This window comes from Pieris napi, chromosome 23 (genome assembly GCF_905475465.1).
Source record: "Pieris napi chromosome 23, ilPieNapi1.2, whole genome shotgun sequence".
NCBI classification, from domain to species: Eukaryota; Metazoa; Arthropoda; class Insecta; order Lepidoptera; family Pieridae; genus Pieris; species Pieris napi.
In genome coordinates this window covers 5,913,435-5,939,109 of record NC_062256.1, presented here as the reverse complement: position 1 = coordinate 5,939,109, position 25,675 = coordinate 5,913,435, and the positions used below count along the sequence as shown (strand labels likewise).

The window sequence follows — 25,675 nt, the reverse complement described above, 5'->3', positions numbered from 1 at the left end:
AATTATTCACTTTGGTTGCCCTGTTCCATATTTAAATTTCATTGAAATGCTCCTATATACTAGTATATCGTGCCTACTGGCTACAGATTGATACTTTTTAAACAATAATTAATGCGAAATAATTTATTTACGGCATCGTATGAGACTGTTGATAGATTTCATTTTTATGTTACATTTGGCAAAGTATTCATTATTATCCTTTAAATATAGATTTAGAATTGTACCTATTGTAAGTTCATAATTTAATCGAGACTGAATCTGAGATACTTGGAAAAAAATAGATAAATAGTACGACATCGTTATAACGAAAACAGGAAGAGTGAGAATTCAAATACCTCCTTTGTAATTTACTTTTAGTATTTATGATGCTCTTTTGTTTTTATAAACATTAATTCGCAATTACGGTAGAAAATTTAAGGAAATTTCTCTTAGGCCGTACCATCAGCGACTTAGGAAATTTAAAATGATGTCACTGTACGATCTGAGATCAAGAAGGTATTACGTTCTTATGGTCAAATACAGAATAGTAAAATTGTCGTCCCTTATATATTCCCAAGGTTCACAATCAGCAGAATTTTTCCAAATTCCGTCTGAACCAACCTAGGAGTTCAGGCACCTCTCATTCGAATTCTTCGCTAATATAATAGAATAAACACTACTTATCCAGAGCTTGATATATTCGGTAAAGGGCTGATCAATTAAAAAGCATTGTTAAATGCCTATCTGAAACCTAATCCGCATTGTTAAGCAAAAAATTACTAGTAACATCTAAAATTGGAAGAACATTTTTCACCATGTCATGTATTTTAGAATAAATAGCTTGTCAATTACTGTAGATACATTATATATGATGTGAACTAAAATAAATAGGCCTTTAATAAAACGTGTGGGAAAAAATATAAACACTATTGAATAACATGAATTTATTTAGTTTATCAAATGTGTTTCGTGTAGGTGCTTCTTACATAAGTGTTTCCAAACAATATTAACACACTATACAATGTCTAGGAAACATGTTTATGATTATCGACGCAGACAAGCGTAATTTTGCGTCACGTTTACCAAGTGTCGTTTGATGCATTACGCTTGCCAACAACAAAACATTGACATCAAATTGATGAATAAATTATTTATATTAATACATTTTAATAACTTAACCGACGGCTAAGCAATGTATCCAGTCTAAATAAATCATATTTACAATTATAACTAAGATAATCTCAAACGCAAATTCTCAATGCCAATAATGCTTTACAATTTTGAATACATTTTCAAAGAGATTCTAGAAAGCTCTGTAATTTATTAAGCGGGAAACAAAAGTGCCACTGAGAAGCAATAGGTCATACTTATGTATTATATAAAAAATATATTTCTATATTTACAATGGAACATTAAATTAAACGCTTATCTAACTGGCTCAAGACAGCCGTAAGGCGAAACCGTTTAGGCACATACTAAGCTATAAAAGGCTGTGATTGTCCGTCTCTGAGGCGCAGCTCTTTCGTTAATTCGTGATGAGGTATTAAATAACGAGGGAACGGAACTAACGAATAGCCTGAACCTCAGAGAGTATATACTCACGAGCATACGGTGAGAATATTGCACTACGTTTATCACTTTATAAGAGGAATTTAAAGCACAACGCCCATGGGCTTACACTGGTCAATTGTCACTGATAAGTGTCAAAAACACCGAAATCTTCACTTTGCGGTCACAGCAAGGGGACGGGTGCAACGCTAGGCACCAGCGGCTCGGGCACGCCCTGAAGAACGCCTTGATGGTAGTGGTGATGGTGCATCATGCCGTTCATCATCTGTTGGTGATGCAACATTGTGGCGTGGTGTAACTGCGCGTGTTGGAGTGAGGCGTGATCGCCCTTCTCTTTCATCACTACCTCCTCGCGTTTCTTGACTTGTTTTCGCTCTTTAGCGCGACGGTTTTGGAACCATATTTTTACCTGTAACAATGTTGCATATTAATATGTTTAATAATTCTATGTAATATGATGTATTTTAGTCACGTATTAAACTACCTATACTTTGCGCTTCCACCCGTATTAATTCGGTCGTAGCACGACGTTCTATAATCTATGACATATTATCGGGAATTTTTAGTAGATATTGATTACTTATATAAAGTAGTACATCACTTTGCTCTATTGTCAATAGTCTCCGCAGCGTGCGCGATTAAGGAATTTTTATTGGTTAACACTTTTGTAATTTCATTAATAACTTTTTGAAAATATAAATAGCCTATGTTTATCTGGGATAACGTAGTGTTTAATAGGTGAATAATTTTCAAATCAGTCCTAGAATGAGCTATTCGATGGAAACAAACAATCAAATCTTTCCTCTTAATAATATAGTGTATATTATCTCTTAACGGGTATTCTAAATAGGTTAAATGGATTCCTTAAGACCAAATTAAACGCACGCGTTGGGTTTAGCTTTTAAATTCAGTATAATTTGTATATATGTGATGAAAATTCGTTGGATTACCTAAATAAACAATTTTTACATAGTTTTCATTTTATTTATGATACTAAAATAAATTAACAAGGTAAATGAAAGAAGAACAAATACTGGCTAACGTATAACTACGGTAGTCACGCAAGTTTGGCGATTCGTTTAACGACATCGCATTTCCGTTTAAAAACTTTTATTGACAATAGAGATTTGGGGCTTCTAACTTATATAACGACATTCAAAGAGTTTGTTTACAAACGTCGGAAAATCTTTGAAAAACCAGTGGCGCTACAACCCTTGGTTTTGGACACAAATTTCTATCACGAGAATTTTTTTTGCAGTCTGTACAAAGAGCGCGTATTTTTTGAGTCTGCTGGCCGACGGCAATAATATATATATGAATAAATAAAATAAGGTTACCGTGGGCTATGATACGTCGGTTTATGTTTAAATAAATATGATATAAATACCACTGCGATATAATTTAACGTTAAATGTATAAAATGATAGATATTTGACTCTATTTCTTAATCCTATAGGTTTATTATTGGTTGAGCACCTCTATATATACGCACGCCCTCAAGAATTCTCAATACAACGTCCATTGCTCGATTTGCGACAGCATCAACGAAATTTGAACCGTATGCCCAAAGAATAAATATTATATTAGCTTGTCTAGATCCTACTTTGAACTCCTTCAGGTAGTAAAATGTCATAAAGATCATAATCCTTTATTTTAAAAACATTGCTTACCTGTCGTTCAGAAAGTCCAAGGCTGACGGCTAACTCTGCCTTTCGCCTGATGGTGATATATCTGCTGTAGTGGAACTCCTTCTCCAATTCTAACCGCTGATGATCACTGTATACCACTCTATATTTGTCCTTTGTTCTTGTCTTGCCTGTAACAAAAGGTTTACGTATTTAGTACTTATTGCATAATTTTAGGTATGTATATAACATTACGCTTAATTTTTGTTATATAGGTATTTTAAGAAACAACATTTAGAGGTTGTTATTTTACTTGAAAACAATCACTTTTATCCTATTTATAATCAATCCAAAGTATTCTTACAAAAAATCTTCGTATTCAAATTTAAATGACAGGTCAAAACTAGCGTCTTTAACAAACATCGTCTCTAACAAACAAATTAAATAAAACATCAGTTAACACGAGTAATCGAATAATAAAAATCTCCATAGAATCGAATCTAAGTAATATAATTATTTCTTTTTTTTTAAATAATATATTTTAGTTATTATATTTTAAGGTTAGTTATTGTTTTTATTGATATATTGTTTTTATAATTAAGTATGATCATTTATTTATGTAATTTTATCGAGTCAAATAAATCAAGTCTGCTATAAAGTAATTAAATATATCAATTTGATTATAATTTCTTTACATTCACATTTTTTTATGTGTGTACAGATATAGGTTTTTGTGTTTAGACCCCTAGTTCTTCTGTTTTATATACTTAAATTCCCATATTCAAGTAGATAAAACAATATCTAAATTATTTTATCTATTTTATGATTATTTAGATGTTTATTGACTATTTTATACCATAGACAAAACTAGAGACATAGCCAGCTGTAGAATGAAGCTGATAAGATGAATCCAAGTAGACTACAGAGGCACCGCAGTGGTGGGCTTAGTAAAGGATCACCGAGGACCACACTGAAGAAGCCAAATATAAGAGTTTAAAAAATATTAGTCGACATTATTGGAAGTAGCATACTATATCGACTAAATATTTAATTAATTTAATAGATATAACAATATGTAGTAAAAAAACTCAATTACTACAAAATACAAATCGTCATGATCGTAGAACAATGTCGTATTTGAAAAGAATCTAAAATCCACTTTTTATTATATTTGGATACTAGATTGACTAAATATTACGGCTACATAAAAAAAATATTCCATGTGTTTTAAATTTCAAATTAATCAGTCGGTAAAGTGACGGATAACTGTGTAATTTAATGTTATTATTTTTATTTTGTTTGCTTTAATGCCAATTTTCATAATAACTGAATATTATTTTGAAATGGCTGCCCTGTAAAGTTAACTATTAGTCAGATCCGTCACTATGTAGAATATGAGGAAATCAGTTATTGCTCGTGTACAGACACAATAAACAAAAAAAAAAGGGTGCGTGTACTTATGTACGCTTGTAAGAAGTTATACTTCTTTGGCATTATTAAAAATAGTTTTTTATTGCATGCAAATAATTAATTACAATTAAATAATCGAAGAATGGAAAAGGAGTCATTATAAATAAAGTTCAGTTTACATTTGAAAAATTAAATAAATAAATAGTTATTATTATTCTCTTACATTAAGTGTAACATAAATTCTATTATTATTCGAATGTTGTTTTTAAATTCTGTCCAATGCCGTAGCATCTTCCGTGAGCAACTTCATTCTGTTAATTTTGTGTCACGGTGCGCGCGCATCGTAAAATTTCACTCTCATCAATTTTTCATAACGCGCCTAAAGAAGTATAACTTCAAAAAGGAAATTCGTGAACATTTTCAGTTAAGAAAATGTTAATTTCTATTTACATTTTTTATCTGTTGATTTCTCAACGTGTAAAATCAAGATAGGTAGATCTGTTGACACAAGAGTTGAGGTGCCTGTGTACTCTGAGTGTGTAAATAATTCTTATCTTGGTATTAGGAACTTCATAAATTATGTTTGTCACATACGACAGAAATGTGGAATTTAAAACAATTGTGTAATGATTGCTTAGAGACATACGCTACGCAGATACTGTGATATTCTTTTAAAACTATTATCATGGTTAATGACGCTTTAAGGGGGAAAACTATTTCTTCTCCTACTGAGATAAAATGGAGTATTCTGCCAACGTATGTTACTATGAATATTTCGGGCTGTACTAGAAGTTAAGTCGTTAGATGCGTAAAAGCCTTTAGGTTTTTCCTACTAGAACATGCGCAAAGCAGACATTAATTTGCTTGTTTAGTTGTGCTTTAGGAACACACTGAATTAGTTCTTAGTAATTTGAATGAATGTTCTAAATCAGTAATGCTGGAAAAGTTACCACGGACTTAGTCAAGCCCACAAACCTAACTCTGAAATATAAAAAAAATCAGTTGCGCTACACTTTTTAGGTCTGGGCCTCAGATTTTTGTATCTGTTTCATGATCATGCCTAACACACAAAATGAGTCAAAGGCAAGCCGGTCTCACGATGTTTTACTTCACTGTTAAAGCTCCCTAAAGCTTTGGACTCTAAAACTAATTTAATTCATTATTTCTAATTCCTACAGCTGAAATAAATTATATACAACAAAAAACAATTAGACTAAACATATAGTCAAGGATAGAATACATAATAATAAGGTTCAAACATTTACGAATGAAGAAATACAAATTATTAAATACATTTAACTAAGTACCTAATTCGGCTATGTTGTGAGATGTGAAAGTGTACGAGAGGGTGGTCATGTGGGGCTTATGATGCCGGTTATAGCGCTATTGATGTTCTTAATACTTCTTTTAAGCATATTCCGCGATAGCTTAAACAATTTTCAAGATTCATAATTTTAGTGTTAGTTTTTATTTTCTAAATCAGTACATAATAGAAAAGTTACACACACACTTTGTCACAAGTCTAGATCTGAATATATATTTATATATATATATATACATATGTATATTTATTTAATATACATATATATATTAATATATATATTAGTAGGAATATTAGACATCACATGAGATCCACGAGTGGCAGCTACCTCCGACAAAGAATTAGTCTAGCTATTCAAAGGGGAAGCATTGTTGGCCTAGTGGCTTCAGCGTGTGACTCTCATCCCTGAGGTCATAGGTTCGATCCCCGGCTGTATACCAATGGACTTGCTTTAAGAATATCTTATTATATTAAAGGGAAATTGTGACTAAAAGCAATTACTTTTTTTAATTAAATGCCATTACATACTTTATTTTGAAAATAATTTCAATACGTTGAACACGTTGAACGTTAAAATGACAAAATAAATTTCCTGTTGGGGATGCAAACAAAATGAATATGCGCTCTGTCTATAGAAAGATGCGGTTTTGATGGAAGGTGTTAATTTTTAAGGTAACCGAGAATAGACTCATGGTGCATTACCATATTAATCAATCTAAATTTGAAGAGATAATATTTTTTTTAGCTTTTAAATTGTATAACGTTGCGATTTATTAAAGCTTTATTCATGAAAAAAAAATATGTATGGGCAAACGGGCAGGAGGCTAATACGAAGTTAAATGATATGACATGGATAGTGGATACTCAACGCCAGAGCGGTCGCTAGCCGGTAGCCGGCCTTTTATAAGTGGGTACGCTCTTTCCTTGAAGGACCTCAAGTTTTTATTACTTTCGGAAATTCAGTGGGCAGCTAGTTCCACATAAGGCGCCCAAAACTGCAATAACAGTCAATTGTTAAACGATGAACAAAATGGAAAGGATGTAATTTCGTATTCTGCCTCGACGTCCGATGATGAAACTGCGCATAGAAACACTGATGTGCATTTGTTTTTATAGTATTGTTAAGTTATCTTTATGTAACTTTAATTATATGTAAGAATTATATATCGCCAACGGATCTTAATATTTATTCAAGTAACGTTCATATAGGAAAACGGAACAAAAAAGGCAACTTTTTAAAATGAATAGTTATTTTTTTAATACTTTAAACATGCTCATTGCGTTATACCTACAAAAAACTAATTCATAAATCAGGGCTCGTGTGTCACGGTTATTTACTAGCAAACTGACACGAGAGTGATAAAGACAAAACATTGCTATTTGACGCTTAAGCGGTCCATAAGCGGGCCATAGACTGCTCGAGCGGTCCGTGTATTGCGGATATGAATTTAGTATGGAAACTGCAGATCGCCGTGCGGCGACCGCTTAAAACATAAACAGGAATTTAAAGTCGCTAAAAGCCTTTTTTATGAAAATTAATTCTTACATATCTATAATAGCAAAACAGTTATCATTTGAATCAGAGAAAATATTTGTAAACAAACATTGCGGGCGGGCGTCGGCCTGGGGCGGATAGAACTGCCTTATCACAGGCAAATATACGCTTAGATAAAGTGGCCCCAGACCTCATCTCAGCCGCCATTTTACTATTCCAAATTCAAAAATTCTCCATATTTAAAATACCTTTCGGTCTCACGAATTGCAATCGCGATTTTGTTAGAATACAGGCAAAGAACACATTTTATTGCTATTATATTTGTACGAAATACATATGTATGAAACATTCATCGCATTGTATGTATAACCTACTTTATGTAAACCTATATAATATGATTTCTATCGTGAATACATAGAGTATTATTCGAACACTCGTACGTTTCACTTCTAATAACTCGGTCCAAAACCAAACCTTACATAGCGACCCTGTCAGCGGAATCTTGCGCGTCGCGAAATTATTCGATATTACAATGGAGAGAGTGAAGTTTTATTATTTCTATGGCTTAGACGTTCGCGAGAAAATAATCGTTTCCGAAAATGGAAGGAAAAAGTTCTAATGAAGAGACCCTCATCATGCAAAACGCGGCTGCCGGAGGTAACCATGCTGGAAATCCGATTTCATATGTCCACCACCAACATAATACTGTTATTCTGCTCGTTCTTCTAATTGGTTTATCATGTTTTTATTTTCATAAATTTTGATGAGGATTTATATTTTAACTCGGCCGATCGTCATTTGATAACTTGCTTTTGTTTCGTTTGCGTTATACTAGACTCATTTTAATTTTTATTAGCTTTTTGCCAATTATATCCGTCCTAACTTTTTATTATTCTATACTTTTGTAAAGGCCAAGTATTAGTAGTATCAGTCTAACCTCTCTTATTGTTACCTAACTAATTTTCTCCATATTCTTACGACTGACAATTGTGTGCCTTTCATGTTAAGAATATATGGAAACCAGGTATGTACTCAGGGCTTATGTTCTATATATATAATTCTCGTGTCACGAACATACTTCGTTACATCCGTAACGGCTCGACCGATTCTTATGAAATATTTTATGCATATTCAGTAAGTCTGAGATTCGGCTACTACCCCAAAGTTTAATTTTTTAGACAATTTTTTTTATGATACAGCATACAAAAATACATACAACCCCTAATTCATCCCTCTACGATCAACCCCAATTTTTTATTATAGAAGACAGTTATTTTGATTGAACTAAAAAAATGTTTACTAGAAATAATATGTATGTTACATATTATTTCAAATGGCAAAACAACGTTTGCCGGGTCAGCTAGTTTTGATATAAAATTGTGTAACAACGGCTACCGAACCGTTCTTTGTATATATTCAATTGTTATTAATAAAATACACACATATCTCTATATACATTCTTTATATATTTTATATGAAAATTGTTGATCTTAAAACATTTAAAGCGAATATAATCCGGTCCACTCAAGATAATAGACCAATCGATAAGGTTCATTCATGCAAATTCTATGAAGTCGTTAATTGAAAAATAATACGCAAATCGCTTGTCGAACATTATGTTTGGATGTTACAGCTTTGTCGGTAAAGTCCAAATAAATAATCGTGATAAGATAGCGGTCTTTTTGAGGAACACTATCTCATACCTTCTTGTAAGCCTGTAATACGTTTTTGATGGACGAGGCGCGGTCACCGATAATGATAACGAAGTGGAAATCTTCAACAATCTGAGTGTTTTCGATTTCCTTCTGTATTGATAGAATATTTAGAATCTTTTAGTACATAATTTAAATATAACCGTGCTTCTCTAAGCACTAGGTTTGGAAGCGTTCAAGTATTACGTCACGTAATTTTTGGATATTATTGACCCCCCCCCCCCGTGTAACGCGCCGTAACGTTTTTCTGTACCCAAGTAATAAAACGTTTCGTGACCACCTAGTGGCTCTTTATACCTAAAAGTTACCATTACGTTTTGTTAAGTACTGGAAAGTCGAATAATATTAACAGTAACGCGTAATTCAATCCCCGCCCCGCATCGTAACGTTTTACAAAAGGACCCCCCTCCCTCCAAAATTCGTTACGTAATACTTGAACGCTCGCTTTGATTAAGAACAAAAAGAGATCTACCTTAGTCATTAAAAACACCGTGTTTTATCCGTAAACTATGCTTAAGTCCGTATATATTATATTTATTATACATATATATAATTATATTAAGAATATATTTTTAATGGGGAATTAGTCCAAAACTATTAAAACCCGTTTAAAGTAGGTACCTATCTAATAATTACAAAATAAATTCCCTGTTGGTGATGAAACAAAATGAATATGCGCTCTGTGTATTTAAATACACTTGGCGTCAAAAAAATCGCACCTTTCCTAAAATTCGTGTCAAGCGATTATAACTCCGAAGATCCTTCCTGTACCCTATCATTATTAGTATCATTTGAAAGCTAATGAAATCCCTTATTTGAAAACTGTAGGAAATTGGCCACCACCCCCATAAAAAAAGAAAATTCTGGGAAAATGTGAAACAATGTGTATTCTGATCAAAATTACAAATAAAAGGAACAATACAAAAATTAAAAATAAACAATGAAAATCCTTAAAAACTTGTCTTAAAACCTAGTGTTGCCTCCTCTAGCCCTCCGACCAGCTTCCAAGCGGTCAGTCATGGACCTGATGAGCATCACGACGTGTTCCTGGGGAATGGTGTCCCACTCCTCGATGACGGCATCTCGAAGCTCATCGAGAGTGGCAGGTGCTGGATTACGGGCCCGAACTCGCCGTTTCAGCTCATCCCAGAGGTGCTCGATAGGATTGAGATCGGGGCTTCTTGCTGGCCAGTCCATAACCTTGATGCCAACTCGACGTAGGTAGTCCTTGACAATCAAGGCTGTGTGGCACCGGGCGAAGTCGTGCATGAACTCGAAGTTGGCGCCGACAAAACCTGCACATGGGATCACATGCTCCTCCAAAACCTCGGTGATATACCGGTGGGCAGTCAGAGACCCCTGGCCGCGACCATCTCCAGCTCTGGAGACGCACACGAGGTCTGTCTTGCCGTCGATAGAAATGCTGCCCTAGAACATGCAGGATCCTCCTCCATACCCGACGGTTTCCACGGTGCAGGCTGGTGTGAAACGCTCCCCTGGTCGCCTGTAGACTCTCTTACGCATGATGTTAGTGTACAGGCACACTCGGGTTTCGTCGGAGAACAGGACATTCCTCCACTGGTCGAATGTCCGCGGCACGTGCGTTTCGTAAAATCGCTTCCTTTTCGTCCGGTGGATGCCAGTCAATTGGGGGCCTGTAGCAGCTCTCCGGGGCAGCAAATACTTCTCTCACAGCCTTCTTCTGATAGTGGAGACGCTGTCAGCTGTCCTTCGAGTAGCTCAAAGCCGCTGCTGTAGCTCCACAGCGTTGGAGAAGCAGTTCCGCAAAGACGTCGACACAATGGAGCGATCACCTCTGACGGTAGTGCAGCGACGTCTCCCGGATCCATGTCTCCTGATGTAACCTCCAGTCTCTTGGAACCATTGGTATACCCGTTGCACTCGAAATCGGCTGATTTTCAGTTGCCGAGAAACTTCAACCTGTCGTAGGCCGATTTGCTGTAGGGCCACCACTTGAACTGCTTCTTTGCCATGGTATCCATTTTCACTGGGTTTTTTCTTGTCGATGCTCTTCAGGTGTGACCTTTGTAACGTCTGGATAGCGAATAACCCATAATTGACTTTTACCCCCTCGTTTTATACGCGTCCAGGGTTGTACAATTAGTGAGCCTCCAAACGCGTACATCGCCACTTTTTAATCAAAGTGCTGGCGATTTGTGGTTTTTGATTTTCCGTAAACAAATGATTATTTTTTTGAAAGCTTATTAATTGAGCTTTTCTATGATACTAATAATGATAGGGTACAGGAAGGATCTTGACACGAAAGAATCGCTTGACACGAATTTTAAGAAAGGTGCGATTTTTTTGACGCCGAGTGTATGTACATAAATAATGTAATATTAATAATATTATATGTGTAATATATAATTTTCAGAGGTAGCTATTCTTGGGCTGCGGTAGGTAATATGCTTTTCCAGCATGTTACTGATTTATTACATTAATTCCAATAATAAGAATTTATTTAGTTTTGGTTCGCGCATATACTTCGAGTAGGAAAAAACCAAGAGACTTAACTCCTTGTAAAAACCCTTATATTCAAAGTAACATAAGTTGGCAGAATACTCCATATTACGTCAGTACCAAATAATAGTTTTCCCCCTTAAAAATTATACTGTGTGTAATTATTTTAATTAAATCTAAACATTATGGTCTTTAGGGCTTCTCTGGAAACGTTTTAAGCACTAGCACTTTGAAACATCTCGTTCAACGTGCGTAATTATTTTATTGTATCTTAGTTGACTCTGGCGCAACGACCCATAGTGATCTTTGGACTCCGTACGCCTTTACCCATAACTCACAAGGTACTGCTAGCACTAGAAGCTCGCGTTGGTTCTGATTGGCTATACTGATTTGTATAGTAACAAATACTCAAAACCCGATTCCAAATATTCTGATTATTGTTTATCCATGAGATATTTTAAGAAAATAGCCTAAATTATTGCCTAACTCCAGCCGTCTTTGCGAGACATTTCCGCGATTGAACGACAAAAAAGATTTGAGTGCGAAACTAATAACGACAAATAATGAAGACAATTATTGATGGAAGAATAAGCTTGGCGAGTTCTACTGTTTACTACCGTTGACTCCCCACTGCGTGACCGACATTGTTTTCTATTATACATTGATACATTAGTGGGTGACAGTTTTGGTACAATACAGATATATTATCGTGTTACTCAGTGGGAACAAATTAGTTAATAAATAACAAAGAATACATGTTTGTATTGAAACCTTAAGTAGCGCAACGTGACTCGTGAGCGTGTTTAGAACTAAAAAAAAGGGTGAAAAAGAAGTTATACTTCTTTGGCATTATTAAAATTAGTTTTTAATTGCATGCAAATAATTTATTACGATTAAATAATCAAAGACTGGAAAAGGAGTCTTTATAGTCAATAAAGTTCAGTTTACATTTGAAAAATTAAATAAATAAATATTTATTATTATTCTCTTACATTAAGTGTAACATAAGTTCTATTATTATTCGAATGTTGTTTTTAAATTATGTCCAATGCCGTAGCATCCTCCGTGGGCAACTTCATTCTGTTAATTTTGTGTCACGGTGCGCGCGCATAGTAAAATTTCACTATCATAAATTTTTCATAACGCGCCTAAGTATAACTTCAAAAAGGAGTTTTGAAGTGTGAAATAAAAGATTTAGCAGTCAAACGAATATTCTTTTATTATTGACCTTTGGACTTCGATACTAGAGAAAACCTCTAGCGATCACGTAGGTACTGCTAGCACTTGAAGCTCGCGTTTGTGTGTTACAATAAAAACCCCTAAGACACAGAACGTTTAGCAGACATAAACCCGAATATTATATTATTAACATCCGTAGCGAGAGATTCCGTTTTAGAAGTTTAGTAAAACATCGTAGGTAATAATATTAATATGATGATACAATAGCTATGTACTTAGGAAAGGTTAATAAAGAATTTATACTTGGTCAATTTGTATTTCACCCTCATTTCAGTCTTAATGTACCATTAGTTAATAGAAATCTCTCAGAATTATTATTAGTATCATTCTAGTATTGATGGATCGTCATCTCATTGGCTGAACGGAGAATTTCCTTGAGACGGGCAAACACTTTGAATAAATAGACAAATAGTGCTACACTATTGTGACTGAGACAATGGCTTGACAAACATGAACCTAGTATTGAATCGTGTATTAATGCAAGACTATAAATATATATTTTTTAGTAGCATTAAGGGCAGGCTAAATTGTTTCGACTTGTCTTGCGTCGTGTTAAAATTGCCTTTTAATAGAATTCGAAATTTAAATTTTCATTTGTATTTTTAATATTGTCTGTGTTTTAAAAGTGGCATCTGAATTAGAATTCGAAATTTAAATATATATTATATACCTTGTAATTTACAGTGTTTGACAAGACCAGTATAGGTTCCATATTTAAAAATTTTGCATTTATTTTATAAACAATAGCTAATAGAGTATATTTTTGTTTCTACTGTCAGATAACTCGCGATCACCGCATGGACAAAGTGAAAGATTTAGATACGTAACTAAATTATTATCAGAAAATGTATCAATATATGACTATACTGACTACACTTATGTGTATTAAATCCTATTCATTGATATCAAAATTCCAGATCAATTTAATTTCCTCTTAAATAATAGTCATGAACTGCAGACTGCACTAAATAAGACAAACTAAGTACAATTACAGTTCCGGACAAAGTTGGCAAAGATTTAACTTGTTCGATTCCCGCGGGCGCCATTTCCCGTGATTGTCGCCGGGGGTTATCCCCTTCCATTCCGCAGTTTCCCGGATTAATTGTTCACACCATACCATCTCCCTAGGCAGACGTTACAGCTAAGCATAAAATAATGTAATTGTTGGAATGTTTTATGGAATTTATGATTTAAAATTATGTTGCAATAGATTAATATCTATGCGTAATAATCAACTATCTATAATTATACTAGTATTTATAGATTAGTATTTTCGTAATACAATGCGCACAGGCGATGAGAACTTGGAGAAACTGATCGTGGTTGATGAAGAAGGCAGAAGATCACGTGGCCATTCACCAACCAGATGGATCGATCAAGTGAAAGACTCATCGTCCTCAAAACTGTACACTGTTATAAGAGAGGTGCTGGACAGGAACCGGTGGAAATAGATTGTCCAGGTGTTTCCTTGCTGATCAGAACGCTTAGACATGAGCTACCGACTGAAGAGAGATTTTGGTAAAAAAATCTATTGGATTTCGAAAATTCTTTCATAAAACGCAATCCCTGTGTCACAAACTAATGTCCAGCCATGTAAATAATGTAGGTATATGTGTTTGTATGTTTTGTAGGCCTATAAGTCATAGATACACTATTTTATGTAATATAAATATACAATATTTTTCAAATAAAGTTGTTAAATAGAAATTAGGAACATTATTTTCAATTGAGTAATAATATATAAGAATACGTAAACTTCATTATTATTTAAGATATATAAATACATCAATAAAAATGTACGTACCGACTATTAACATTCCTTCGTCATTGAGCGTACATGAAAAATAAATAAATAATTAATTAATTTCATGGCCAGATTTGCATAAACTGCAATTAAAAATATCTTTTTAACTGTATCAATAAATTGTTTGCAACAATATTTTTAGTAACGTGGGAAATTTCAACATTAATAACTATTTTAGAGGTTTTAATGGCAACATAAATAACATTTATAGATTATTATATTGTGACAAATACTAGGATAAGGATGTGTATAAGTATTAAAAACTGACCATAGACAAATTTCACTAATGACAATTGACATCTCAAAGTTGCGATTTCTATTCTATAATCTCAGTAAATTACATTATTTATTAAAATGCACTACTTAAAACATTCAAACTGGTATGGTTTTACACACAACCAAATGTGATAAAACATACTCGTTGAACCTAATAAATAGTTTAGAACGTATCCTTTGAATACTATAACAAGATAAACTGTTAAAAATACCACTTTCATCTTGCTGTTGTAAAACTAGGTAACAGTGCGCAATTATAATCGAGACTTACAAAGAACCAAATAATTGCAATTTGCCACGCAGCCATAGCCAAACCTGGATATCGGTTTGGCTATTTGACCAGTCAAGGTCACAGATTATAAAAACAAATGTGGCATGTTGTGTGTCGTTTATGAAGCAAAAATAGCAATCTATCGCACGCGTCATATGTGCGTATGTAATATAATAGATTAGATTTTATTTCCTATTTGTTTTATTATTTGTCGACCATCTAGCCCATTTGTAGATATACTATATTCAAGGAAGAGTATATACATATTTATGACTAGTATTGACTCGAACGCATCCAACCGTTGACATTGACACAATCTAAATTGATGTAAGTATAATGGGCGCCTTAGTGGCCAGTTTTAAAGTGGATGTTAGAATATCTTAGTGCGGCTAAAACTTAGGCCCGTATACCAAAACATTAATCACAAGTAATATTAATCGTAATAATGAGAATAGTTTATATCTGTCTAACTAATATGTATGCAGTTTGACATATTAAACAGCGATTAAGACCTGCGAGTTGGACGAACTTTAGATTTCCGTGATCATCTTTTTGAGGCCTGTATCCACTGAAACTAAATCCAGGGAAGTTGTTCCATTCTACATTAAATATAAATCATATTACATAATTGGATGTCAAGAATTTTGGTATTAAACCTTTTGAAACCTGGCGCTGCGACCGACTTAACGCATCAACCAACCTAAGAGAATAGCAACGTAGGTATAATGTTGTATTTGATTGTCGCGTGTATCACAGAAAATATAAATCACATTTATATATAAAAATATTATTTATTTTTACCTACTTATAGTAAAAATGAAAGTATATCAATAGGTAGGTATAAGTTGAATTTCAATGTATGATATTTAGTTTCGCATACAATTTGCAGTGATTTCAATATTTTAGATGTCATCTTTGTAATTGTATCATATAAAATAACAAGGTAGTTAGGTACTTAACTAAAGTTAGTATCTAATTAATAAATAATCAAATTCTTTAAAAATGTATACACTAAAAATTCTAAAATAATTATCGGATCGGTTGTAATATCTTTTACACATACGAAATATATCTACAGTATGTTTTTAGTAAAGCATATAATATATATAAAATAAAGATAGGTCTTTTAAAAACCTAGAAACGTCGAAACTTGCTTCTAAACTATCCCTTAACCGGTCCTAATTAACTGTATTCAATATAAATTCTCGAAAACCCACCAAAAGTATCCGACATTTCTTAGAATATAGAACAATTACAAAACTGCACGTTTACGATACTTTTAAGCTGTTTATTGCCATTATAAAAGTTTACACTTTGTTTTTATTATGCCGACGGTATTGTGAACATAATTTTAAGCGGTCAAAATATTCTCTGTGCGCTTGCCGACGGTGACTTTAGCTAGTGTCCAAAACGAAGATATAAAAATGTATATACAGAAAACAAATTACAACTATTGAGAGAACTAAGGTTAATTATAAAATTAATTTGTCGTTTTTCATTTGTCTTGATATCTCGTTTTGATATGATATACCTACTTATGGAAAAATGACGCCGAGTAAACCATTGTTTATAACGTAGCTTTTAGGGTATGCGAACAGAGATATAAATTATAGAACACTATGAAGTTTTTATTTTATCGTCTATGAATTATATTATAGATAACCTATGACTAGTTTTTTTTACAGGCGATATTTTATACCTAACCCTTTTATAGATGGGAAACGAAATATTTTATGAAATCTTAGTAACAGTCCAAGCGATCACACTTTGTGGGTAGCATCCATGTAGGTAATGAAGTACATAAAATGTTTGTTTTAACAATAAATAATTGATAAATTGTAAAAAAAATATATACCTGGGTTAGGTTGTGACTGGTAGCTCGGTTTCTTCATCCATTCATATGGGGAACGAGGTGGGGCCGGTGGCTGTGAAGGTCTGGAACCGGGGGAACCTTCTCCTGGGCTTGCCAGGTCTCCCCGGGCCGGTGACGGCATCTCCCCCATATCTCTCTCACCGGGCTCCCGCTTGAAATGATGTGGGTCCGTCGGCCACTCACTTGGGGCTCCATTCCATGCACACCACTGTTGTTCCTCAAAGTTCTGGTGCTGCCAGCCATACCAGCCACTCGCGTACTGCCCGCCCTTGCCTTGGTACATGGCCAGCGGGTTAACGTAATTCACCATTTCTCGATCACCGTCCTAGCATCGCACATACACTGGCTGTCACAACACTGCACTGCTCGATTAGCAAGCAACGCGAGACGTCCGCAGACTGAGGCGTTGAGCCGCGATCGGAGCCAGCCACGAGATTGTGACTAGAGGGGCGGAAGGCGGAGGCGTTTCGACCAATCGCAACGCTCGATTTAGTCTCCGCCTCGCAAAATGACTCAGTCGCGCCCCAATACAATTTGCCTAATTAAAACAAAAATAATGGACACCGCGCGTAATGAATTCGAATTTCGAACTTCCTTCACAAAGGGATTGTCGTTAATAGCACAAGGTGTGATTCATTTGCATGTATGCATTTAAGAGAAATAAAATGTGACGTGTGTTTTATATTAATTTTAAATCGAACTTTAATTAATACTGATATCTACTTATAGTGATTGATACAAGAGTAAATTTCTTGATTAATATTATATTATAGCTACAGTAGACTTAGGTACTTTAATTGTTTGGTACCAAACGTTGCTTAATAAATAAAATAGCTAGCTAACACGGAGATGATAGATTACAAAAATTCACTATGATAGCTAGTGATAGGTATATTTTCTGATGAATTTTATTGAATGACAATAAAATGTGTTATGGAAGATAATTTACTAGCTAAACAACGTTTTTGTCACTAATGAGTTAAAATCCTTTCATTTTTATCAGTGATTTATTTATTTAGCAACCTTCTGTTTTTTACTCACATAGACGATTTAAGTTTCTTCTTAGGTTAATAAGATGGTTAAAAAACTAGTTAATCTACATAATTCAACCACAGACATTCGGATTCCTTTTACCATAAATACGGGATATGATTTATTGTTTTTACTTCATAAAAGTTAATTAATTACCTCCATTATATTTGACTACAATTATGATTTAAATAAAAAGCTAATTTAAAGTCTGTGCGAAATTTATTTTAGGCACACAATAGTTATGCACTTTTGAAAAAATCTTTATAATACATAATATACTACGATAAGTATATGACTCAAAACATTATAACTATATACGACGGTTTTTTTAGCAATAGGGGGCAAACAGGTAGGAGGCTCATCTGACGTTAAGTGACATGGACACTGACATTGCCAGATCGCCCGCAAGTGCGTTGCTGACCTTTAAAGAATTGGTACGCTATTTTCAGGACCCTAAGTCGAATGGGTTTGTAAATACTTCAGTGGGCAGCTGGTTCCATACAGCGGTGGTGCGCGGCAAAAACTGCCTTACCTTGTCGAACGACGGACGTGTGTTTAAAATTAATATTTATAAAACGAATCTATAGAATAAATACTTTATAAAATATTAAATTATATACATACTACATAGGTATATACTTCTATAAGCTTTGACCTTTATCTCCGTTCAGGCCGATACGGTAAAGACGGGAAAGTGCTTTTAATAGTTGGTGCCGATTACTCCAAAACTGGCGGTTTACAGGGATGTTATAGTATCATGTGTGTTAATTATCTTCTCCATAACTCTCCTATAGTAGTGAGACAACCGCAGTATTACATGAGCAAGCGCAAGACGTCTTTACACGCTTTTATTATATATGTACCTATAATAAATAAAAAACCAGTTATAACCCTAGGTATTGGCTATTAGATTTCTGTTTTTAAAAAAAAATTTAAATACGCCTTCTCTGCCTGACACAATTTTAGGTCTATGGCATACCACTCACGATAGTTTTCTTTATAGTACGAGAGGATACGCACTTAGCCTCCATTTGTGCACAGCCGTGATTCGACTCAGGGTTGACACATTTAAACCAAAAAAAAACATACTCCACAGTGATAGTTTTTTTTATAGAAGGGGCAAACGGGTAGGTAATTTAACTGTAAGTAATACTGTCGGCCATGGACACTCATAATGCAGCCTTGCGATTCTGTTTAACACGCTTTTCACGACTGATTTGAGCGCGACCGCCACTGCGAATACCGCTGTGAGATGCCGGCCTTTTAAGAATTGGTACCTACGCTCTCTTCGAAAATCTTTTATCATAGGTATGATAGAAAAAATATAATCTACAGTAAAATTCAGCTGTTCCTTACTATTACTGTTTCCTGAGAGGAAGGTGCACTCAACTATTACTCCATCATCACCATAGCAAAGGGCGCCGGTTTACAGAACCCTCTAGGCACAATGTTAATATGAAGAAACGTAGGGAATTCAATCTATTTTAGAAAAAGTCGGTACTTCTGGAAAATTCTTTGGGTCCTTTGTTTTTATAGAACAGATAGCGAACGGGCAGGATGGAACACCTGATGTTAGGTAGGTGATACTCATGGACACTCAATGCCAGGACTCGCGATTGCGTTATCTTAAGCCCTAAGAAAGAAAGAAAAAAGTGCGTGCATACAAAGTACACATGTCAGAAGTGAAACTTCTTTGGCAAACTAATTTTTAAGTGTTCATATAAATTTAGATTTCCCAGACTTAGAGGGAGGGAAAACGGAAGATATATTAGGAATTTAATGAATTTAATTGTCATTAAAATATTAAGTGTGGAAAATGTATACAAATAATTTTTTTTTTTGCTTGAATTTTCGATAGTTATATCTTCTGACGCAAAAGGCAAACATTAGCTTAGTACTTCGTTACTAAGCTAATGTTTGCCTTTTGTTTTATTTAAGTAAATATGATTTAGTTCAAAGTTAACTAAGTGATATAATTAATGCCTACCTAATTTGAAACACTCATATCTCGATAAATTATTTGAAAAGGGTGATAAATAAAAACAAGGCATTATATGGTTTATACAAGTAATAAAGTTCACCTGTTTTTCGTTCTATTTCTCCCATTCCGGACAAGCAGCGCTCGCCAAAATACCCAGAGCTGAGCTGTAAAGGCCCTTAAAGGCCAACAGCGAGATCCCATTAAAAAAAAAGTACTATTTCTACCTGAATACCTTGGGTAAAGATCAATGGATTCCGCGATAAGGCACGCATCTGTTTATAGGTAATAAAAACTATTGTTTAAATATTCCTTTGATTTTTACTTAGATCTCATTTACTGACGATCCTTATTTCTTTTAATCTAATTATAGATCGAATTATGAAACTTGGTATGGCATATAATCAATTTAAGTTATAAATTATTAACCGTTCATTATGCCTATTTCTGTATTTAAATTACACGGATTTTCCCTGTACAATATTTACCACGTACCTACAACAACTTAATATTATTCAATTAAAAAGTGTGTCGTGTGGTGTTTTTACAACGGGTTGCAGACCAAGAGCTAAGCTAAGTTAGTTTAGCTTAGCTCGCATAGCTGACGCAGTTTTCCATACTTGTGTGCAGACCGCAAACTATGCGAACTAAGCTATGTGAGCTAACTAAAATATGCGAAGCTAATTTAGTTGTGTATGCCGATGCGCAGCTACACGAGCTAAGCTAAGCCCCTCCCGCTTCCCCGCACACCATTTGCACATCCTTCGCCACACTGACTGAGCTTTGGCTTAGCTGTTGGTGTGCACGCTATTTATTTCTAGCTTAGCTTAGCCTAGCTTGCTTGGCATAGCTTAGTTTAGCCTTGGCATAGCTTAGTTTTCGGTGCAACCGGCTGTAGGCTAATATGCTATGTGATTTAATAATCTGCAATGACAGGCATGTGTCAAAGGTTAGCTAGTAGGTAATAAGAGAAAAAGCGGCGACAAATAATCAAAACAATGATGAAAACTCACAGCGTAACCGCTAAAGAAAGTTTTCGCTATAATATTTATTAAAAAACTATAATCTAGTCTTAACAGGAGACCCTAAATCAAAAAAAAAATCTTAAAATACACGCATAAGATAAACAATAAATTGCAATTAAACGAACGATTACAATTAAGAAAGGAAAAAATAACTATAGACACTGACAAATAGTAAAACTTCTGTCAGTTCATTCAACAGACAATAACAAAGATCTCCGACAAAATAATCAAATTACTCTACTAATTATGAACACAAACACGCGCGTGTGATGTTCTTGGATATTATATATACGGTCTTATAAAAATATTTTGACTGTGTGACCTTACCGCTGATGCATACGACATAACCATTGTGAATCTATGTACTGACAAAGCGCATTATCCGTCGCGTAGTTTAAAATGTCTTAACGTACAGATGGCGGGAAACCTACGTTTTTAGATAATAGATATTATATCTACTTAGACCATAGATTTTATATCTACTGTTAATAATTTAATAATATTATGTGTTATATTATAGCTGCTATATTTACATGGCTTACTTAGTATGTGATTGTCTTTTCCCTAAGAGAAATTGTTTTCTATGGCCCTTGTTCAACAATCAAGCTTGCTACATACCAAATAAATTATTAATTATAATATAATGTGCACCAGAACTATGATTTAAATTTATACGTTCATTAGCGATGATAGTGAACTCTTTCATCCGATTACCTATTGAATTTTTTTTTGTATGTGTATTCCACTGCGTGACACCGTTTTAGTGTTAAGTGGGAAATTTAGAAACGAGACTTACCCAGAACTATGACCCCCATATGTTTCCCTTTTCCTTATTTTAATTATGTATTAATATTTAACTTTTGCATATATAGTTACGGTGTTTTGCAATGTGGGTCCAGTCTCCGAGATCTCGGAAAAATAAGCAAAAGCTTAGTCTTGAAATTTAAGTAAGAAAAGATTGTAAGTAATAAAACTTTCCTACAGACTAATATTCCGCTAAAAAATACTATGATTTTTTATAGATATTTTTATTATTTTAAATAAAACACTAATTAAATTAGGGGTCTAGCCAAGATGGCTTAACAGTAGTGTATGTAGAAAGTCGAAAACTAAATTTGTATGAAAATGACAGCTTGTGTCGACAGTCGGTAGCCTAGGCCCTAAAGGCGTGAGTCGGGATACAATAAGCGACGCCATGACAGTGCTACGAAAAGACACACATTAACGCTTACGCTATTCGGTAGCCAACGGCCAATTAATGTTTCGGCAGTGTAGAAAAAACGGCGTTTCTCCGCCATGTTTTAGCGTGATCTCAAAAGCTGCTGTTTGCAATAATTCAGTACAACTATTGCCATCTTTAATGGCTACCGTTTTAAAAACATGTAATATTTTGGACGTTTTAACAAAATGGTTTTAATATGTTATCTGTCTTTTTTTAACGTTCTCGTGTAATTATAATAATTTAAACTAGAATTAATATTTTTAAGTTAAGAGTTTTCGTTTTTCTATGAATCAATGCGAGGATAACATAATAGACACAGATAAATATGAAAATATCAAGCAAATTAGTAGAGGTAAATCCTAGTTATATTGGATATCTTTTATTGATATTTTAAAATTGTTTTTGAAATTGTTCTTTAATTTGTAAAATACATATACCATTTAATATTGCATATATTATGTAATCACAAAGTAAAATGATTGTACATTTTATTTGTATATTTCAGATGAGAAAGCAGTCACTAATGAACATAATTAGAAGTCCTAAATATATTTTATTGTAATTATAATAGGAGCTAATGATATAATATTGATTTAAATTAATCAAATAAAGTGGATTTATACTTCATGAACTTTGGAAATATAAAATCTAGTGAGCAATACTAAGTAATGGTAAGCAGATATTTTCTTTAATTATTTAATAAATTAATATCCTAGAGAAATTATTATAATATTGTTAATGAATGAGAAGTTTGAGTTCAAGTCCCTTGGGAGTTACTGACATTGTTTGGTTATTAAAAACTTTAATTGACAATAAGCAGCAAAGTGACAAATTAAGTATATTTTTAAGTTTAGAATTAAGTAAAGAGTTTTAATATTAAAGTTACCTATTTAACAAACCTTGGACCAATCTTACAGTTTAGTTTGTCAGTTTTCTATTTGATCAAAGTACTAACCAAAATATTTTATTTTCAGAAAAAGAGAAGCTAATATGACAACTAAAAGTATTAAAAAAAACACAAATGGACAAGTTTTATTAAAGTCTTATCTTTTAATTAATTTAAGTGTTATATTATGTACCTGAAAATGAATTTGATAAGACAAATGGAGTATGAAATAATGGTTGGTTTAGTAACATTACCTCAAGAACAGGAAACAGTAACTGAAACTATGTTCTTCCACATTTAATTTTAATAAGTTCAGCAGTTTGAATGTTAATGAGGTATTATTATAAACAATCTGCATTTGCAGATTTTGGGAGGAATTATATCTTTACAATAACTATTATTATTTACAATTGTTGTGTTAAGGAAACAATCACTATTTTTTTAATCACCCAGGATGTATTCATAGTAACTGTAGGTATCATAGTAATTTTATGAAATTGTCACAATATATAATGTTAGGTTTTATGAATTGAACAATTTTTTGTATATAACAGCACACAAACAAGATATTGATATTGCTGCAAATTAACACTTACATTTATTAGTTAATTATCTACATATATAAATATGAATACATCTACATTAGGTAGTAATGCATTTAATTTGGTGCACCTGTGTGTGTTTAGTAGTAGTCTGTATTGTTTAATAAGTTGTTACATATGCTTATTTTTCTATGTAGACTGCATTATGTTAAGGAAGATGTAAGGTGTGTGTGAAGGTGCCTTAATTTAATAAAAAATAACCATAACTGAAACATTTTTATTTTGCTACCTTTTGGTTAATATTCCTAACTATTAGTAGGTACGGGTCATTCATATATGCATTATCTGTATATTCTTGTAAAATAAACTAATATTGTGAACCACTTTAATGGCTTTTCCTACCAAAGAAGACATAGGTAAATTACCAAAAATAAAACTGACAAATACATAACATACAATGTTTATTCATTTCTTACTTAAACATATTAACTAGTAGCAAATCACTGATATAACCAAAAGTTAATAGACATAAATATTAACTTAAAAACAGCATCAAACTTAAATTTATATCTAAGATGTTGGAGCATCAATATGGAATCAAAGGTTGATTAAGGGTTATAATTTCATACCAGACTAAGTTTCTATTTTATAATTTTTATTAATCCCTCTTTTCATTTCATTGAGTACTTGCTGTTTTTCAATTCTCACTTTCTAAAAGTATAAATATATTATAAACAATCAACCTTTATGACTCTAACTTAAACTGAAATTGTTTGTTGGACATAGACAGAGATAATTCCAACTAGTAGCAAATCACTAATAAAATCTACACTTATATATAAATCTGCTTACAAATTGACTTTAAAAATGTTCAAGCACAAACACCAAACCTAATTAAAGCTTAAATCAAACTCTAATTTCAGTGTTCACACTAGTCTACGTTTTTTTTCTATTGTTTTTTAATTCCTTGGACTATCATTCTATTCCTTATCAACTTCTAGTCAACCTTATTTTCTCTCTTTATTTATCAATCCACAGTACTATTTCTATTGTTTCTTCTAAGCGGTAACAAAATATGTTGCTTCTTCATTATGCAGATTAGTTGTGAGGTCAAATCCTAAAAATATCAAAGTATGAGTACTACTTATTATATATCGCGATTATGCAATTTCAAAATATTGTATTTATTTGTAGCCTTAAATTTCTGAGAAAACATGAAACAAACCATAATTAATTTAAACATGCAATTAAAATTCATATATTCACTTTGCACCTTCCGGAAATTCCACTTAAATCGAAAATTGTTCCGACCTTGCTGACATTCTAATGTCCCTTTTGCAGCTTCCAATAATTGGAATTTGCAATTATTGCAAATTTACAATAATATTGTAGTTTTAACTTTTATTTGTTTATAAAAGTGACATTAGCAATACATTTAATCCAGAGACAATATGACGGAATAAGGTGCTACGAACAGCAGCTCGCATCTACGCTGTCGACTTTGCGGTAATGTATCGACATGCCTCTTGGCTACGGACGAAGCGTTTTCGACAGTACAATTACGCAAAAGCGGTAGTGTATGTAGAATACTTTTCGACACCAATATGGCTAGACCCCCTGTTAGTTAATATTTTGTATTCCATTCAATCGTATTCGTTCAGCGCATCAAGTACGACATCTATTGACAAAATGATTGAAATGGAAAAATTTACCTCTGGATTCTGACAGCTGACAAGCTCATTCTATCTTAGTCTCAATCGTATCACACCTGAACTTAATGTTGCCATAGACGAATTGAATATTTGACACACAATACAATATGTAAAATTACATGTTTGGGACCCACCCTTTATACTTTATATTATGATTGAAAAGTTTGCCATCTTAAACCCTTATATGGATTCTCACTCAAGTGAACATATATGTTGTATTATT

At 33.4% G+C, this 25,675-nt stretch overlaps 1 protein-coding gene and 2 long non-coding RNA genes across 6 annotated transcripts; 1 reads left to right on the top strand and 2 right to left on the bottom strand.

Moving 5' to 3' along the window:
* Positions 1–908: 908 nt before the first annotated feature.
* On the bottom strand, positions 909–17,462 carry LOC125061279 (homeobox protein CHOX-CAD). 2 transcript variants are annotated; one of them, XM_047666636.1, is made up of 4 exons: positions 17,038–17,462; positions 14,636–14,650; positions 3,219–3,364; positions 909–1,957 (listed from the first exon to the last, which is right to left on the bottom strand). In XM_047666636.1, the coding sequence occupies exons 1-4, from the start codon at positions 17,363–17,365 to the stop codon at positions 1,712–1,714; spliced, it is 735 nt and encodes a 244-aa protein (XP_047522592.1). In that variant the 5' UTR covers positions 17,366–17,462; the 3' UTR covers positions 909–1,711. The 2 variants fall into 2 exon arrangements, with proteins under 2 accessions (XP_047522592.1, XP_047522593.1); XM_047666637.1 differs by lacking the exon at positions 14,636–14,650.
* Positions 17,463–22,926: 5,464 nt separating this feature from the next.
* Positions 22,927–23,318, top strand: LOC125061288. The gene is made up of 2 exons (XR_007119021.1): positions 22,927–22,983; positions 23,287–23,318. It is a non-coding gene; the product is annotated as an uncharacterized LOC125061288 (long non-coding RNA).
* A 718-nt stretch (positions 23,319–24,036) lies between these two features.
* LOC125061287 lies at positions 24,037–25,203 on the bottom strand. Of its 3 annotated transcripts, none has more exons than XR_007119019.1 (2): positions 24,966–25,203; positions 24,037–24,857 (listed from the first exon to the last, which is right to left on the bottom strand). It is a non-coding gene; the product is annotated as an uncharacterized LOC125061287 (long non-coding RNA). The 3 variants fall into 3 exon arrangements; XR_007119018.1 differs by having other exon boundaries at positions 25,007–25,203; XR_007119020.1 differs by having other exon boundaries at positions 25,014–25,203.
* Positions 25,204–25,675: the final 472 nt, after the last annotated feature.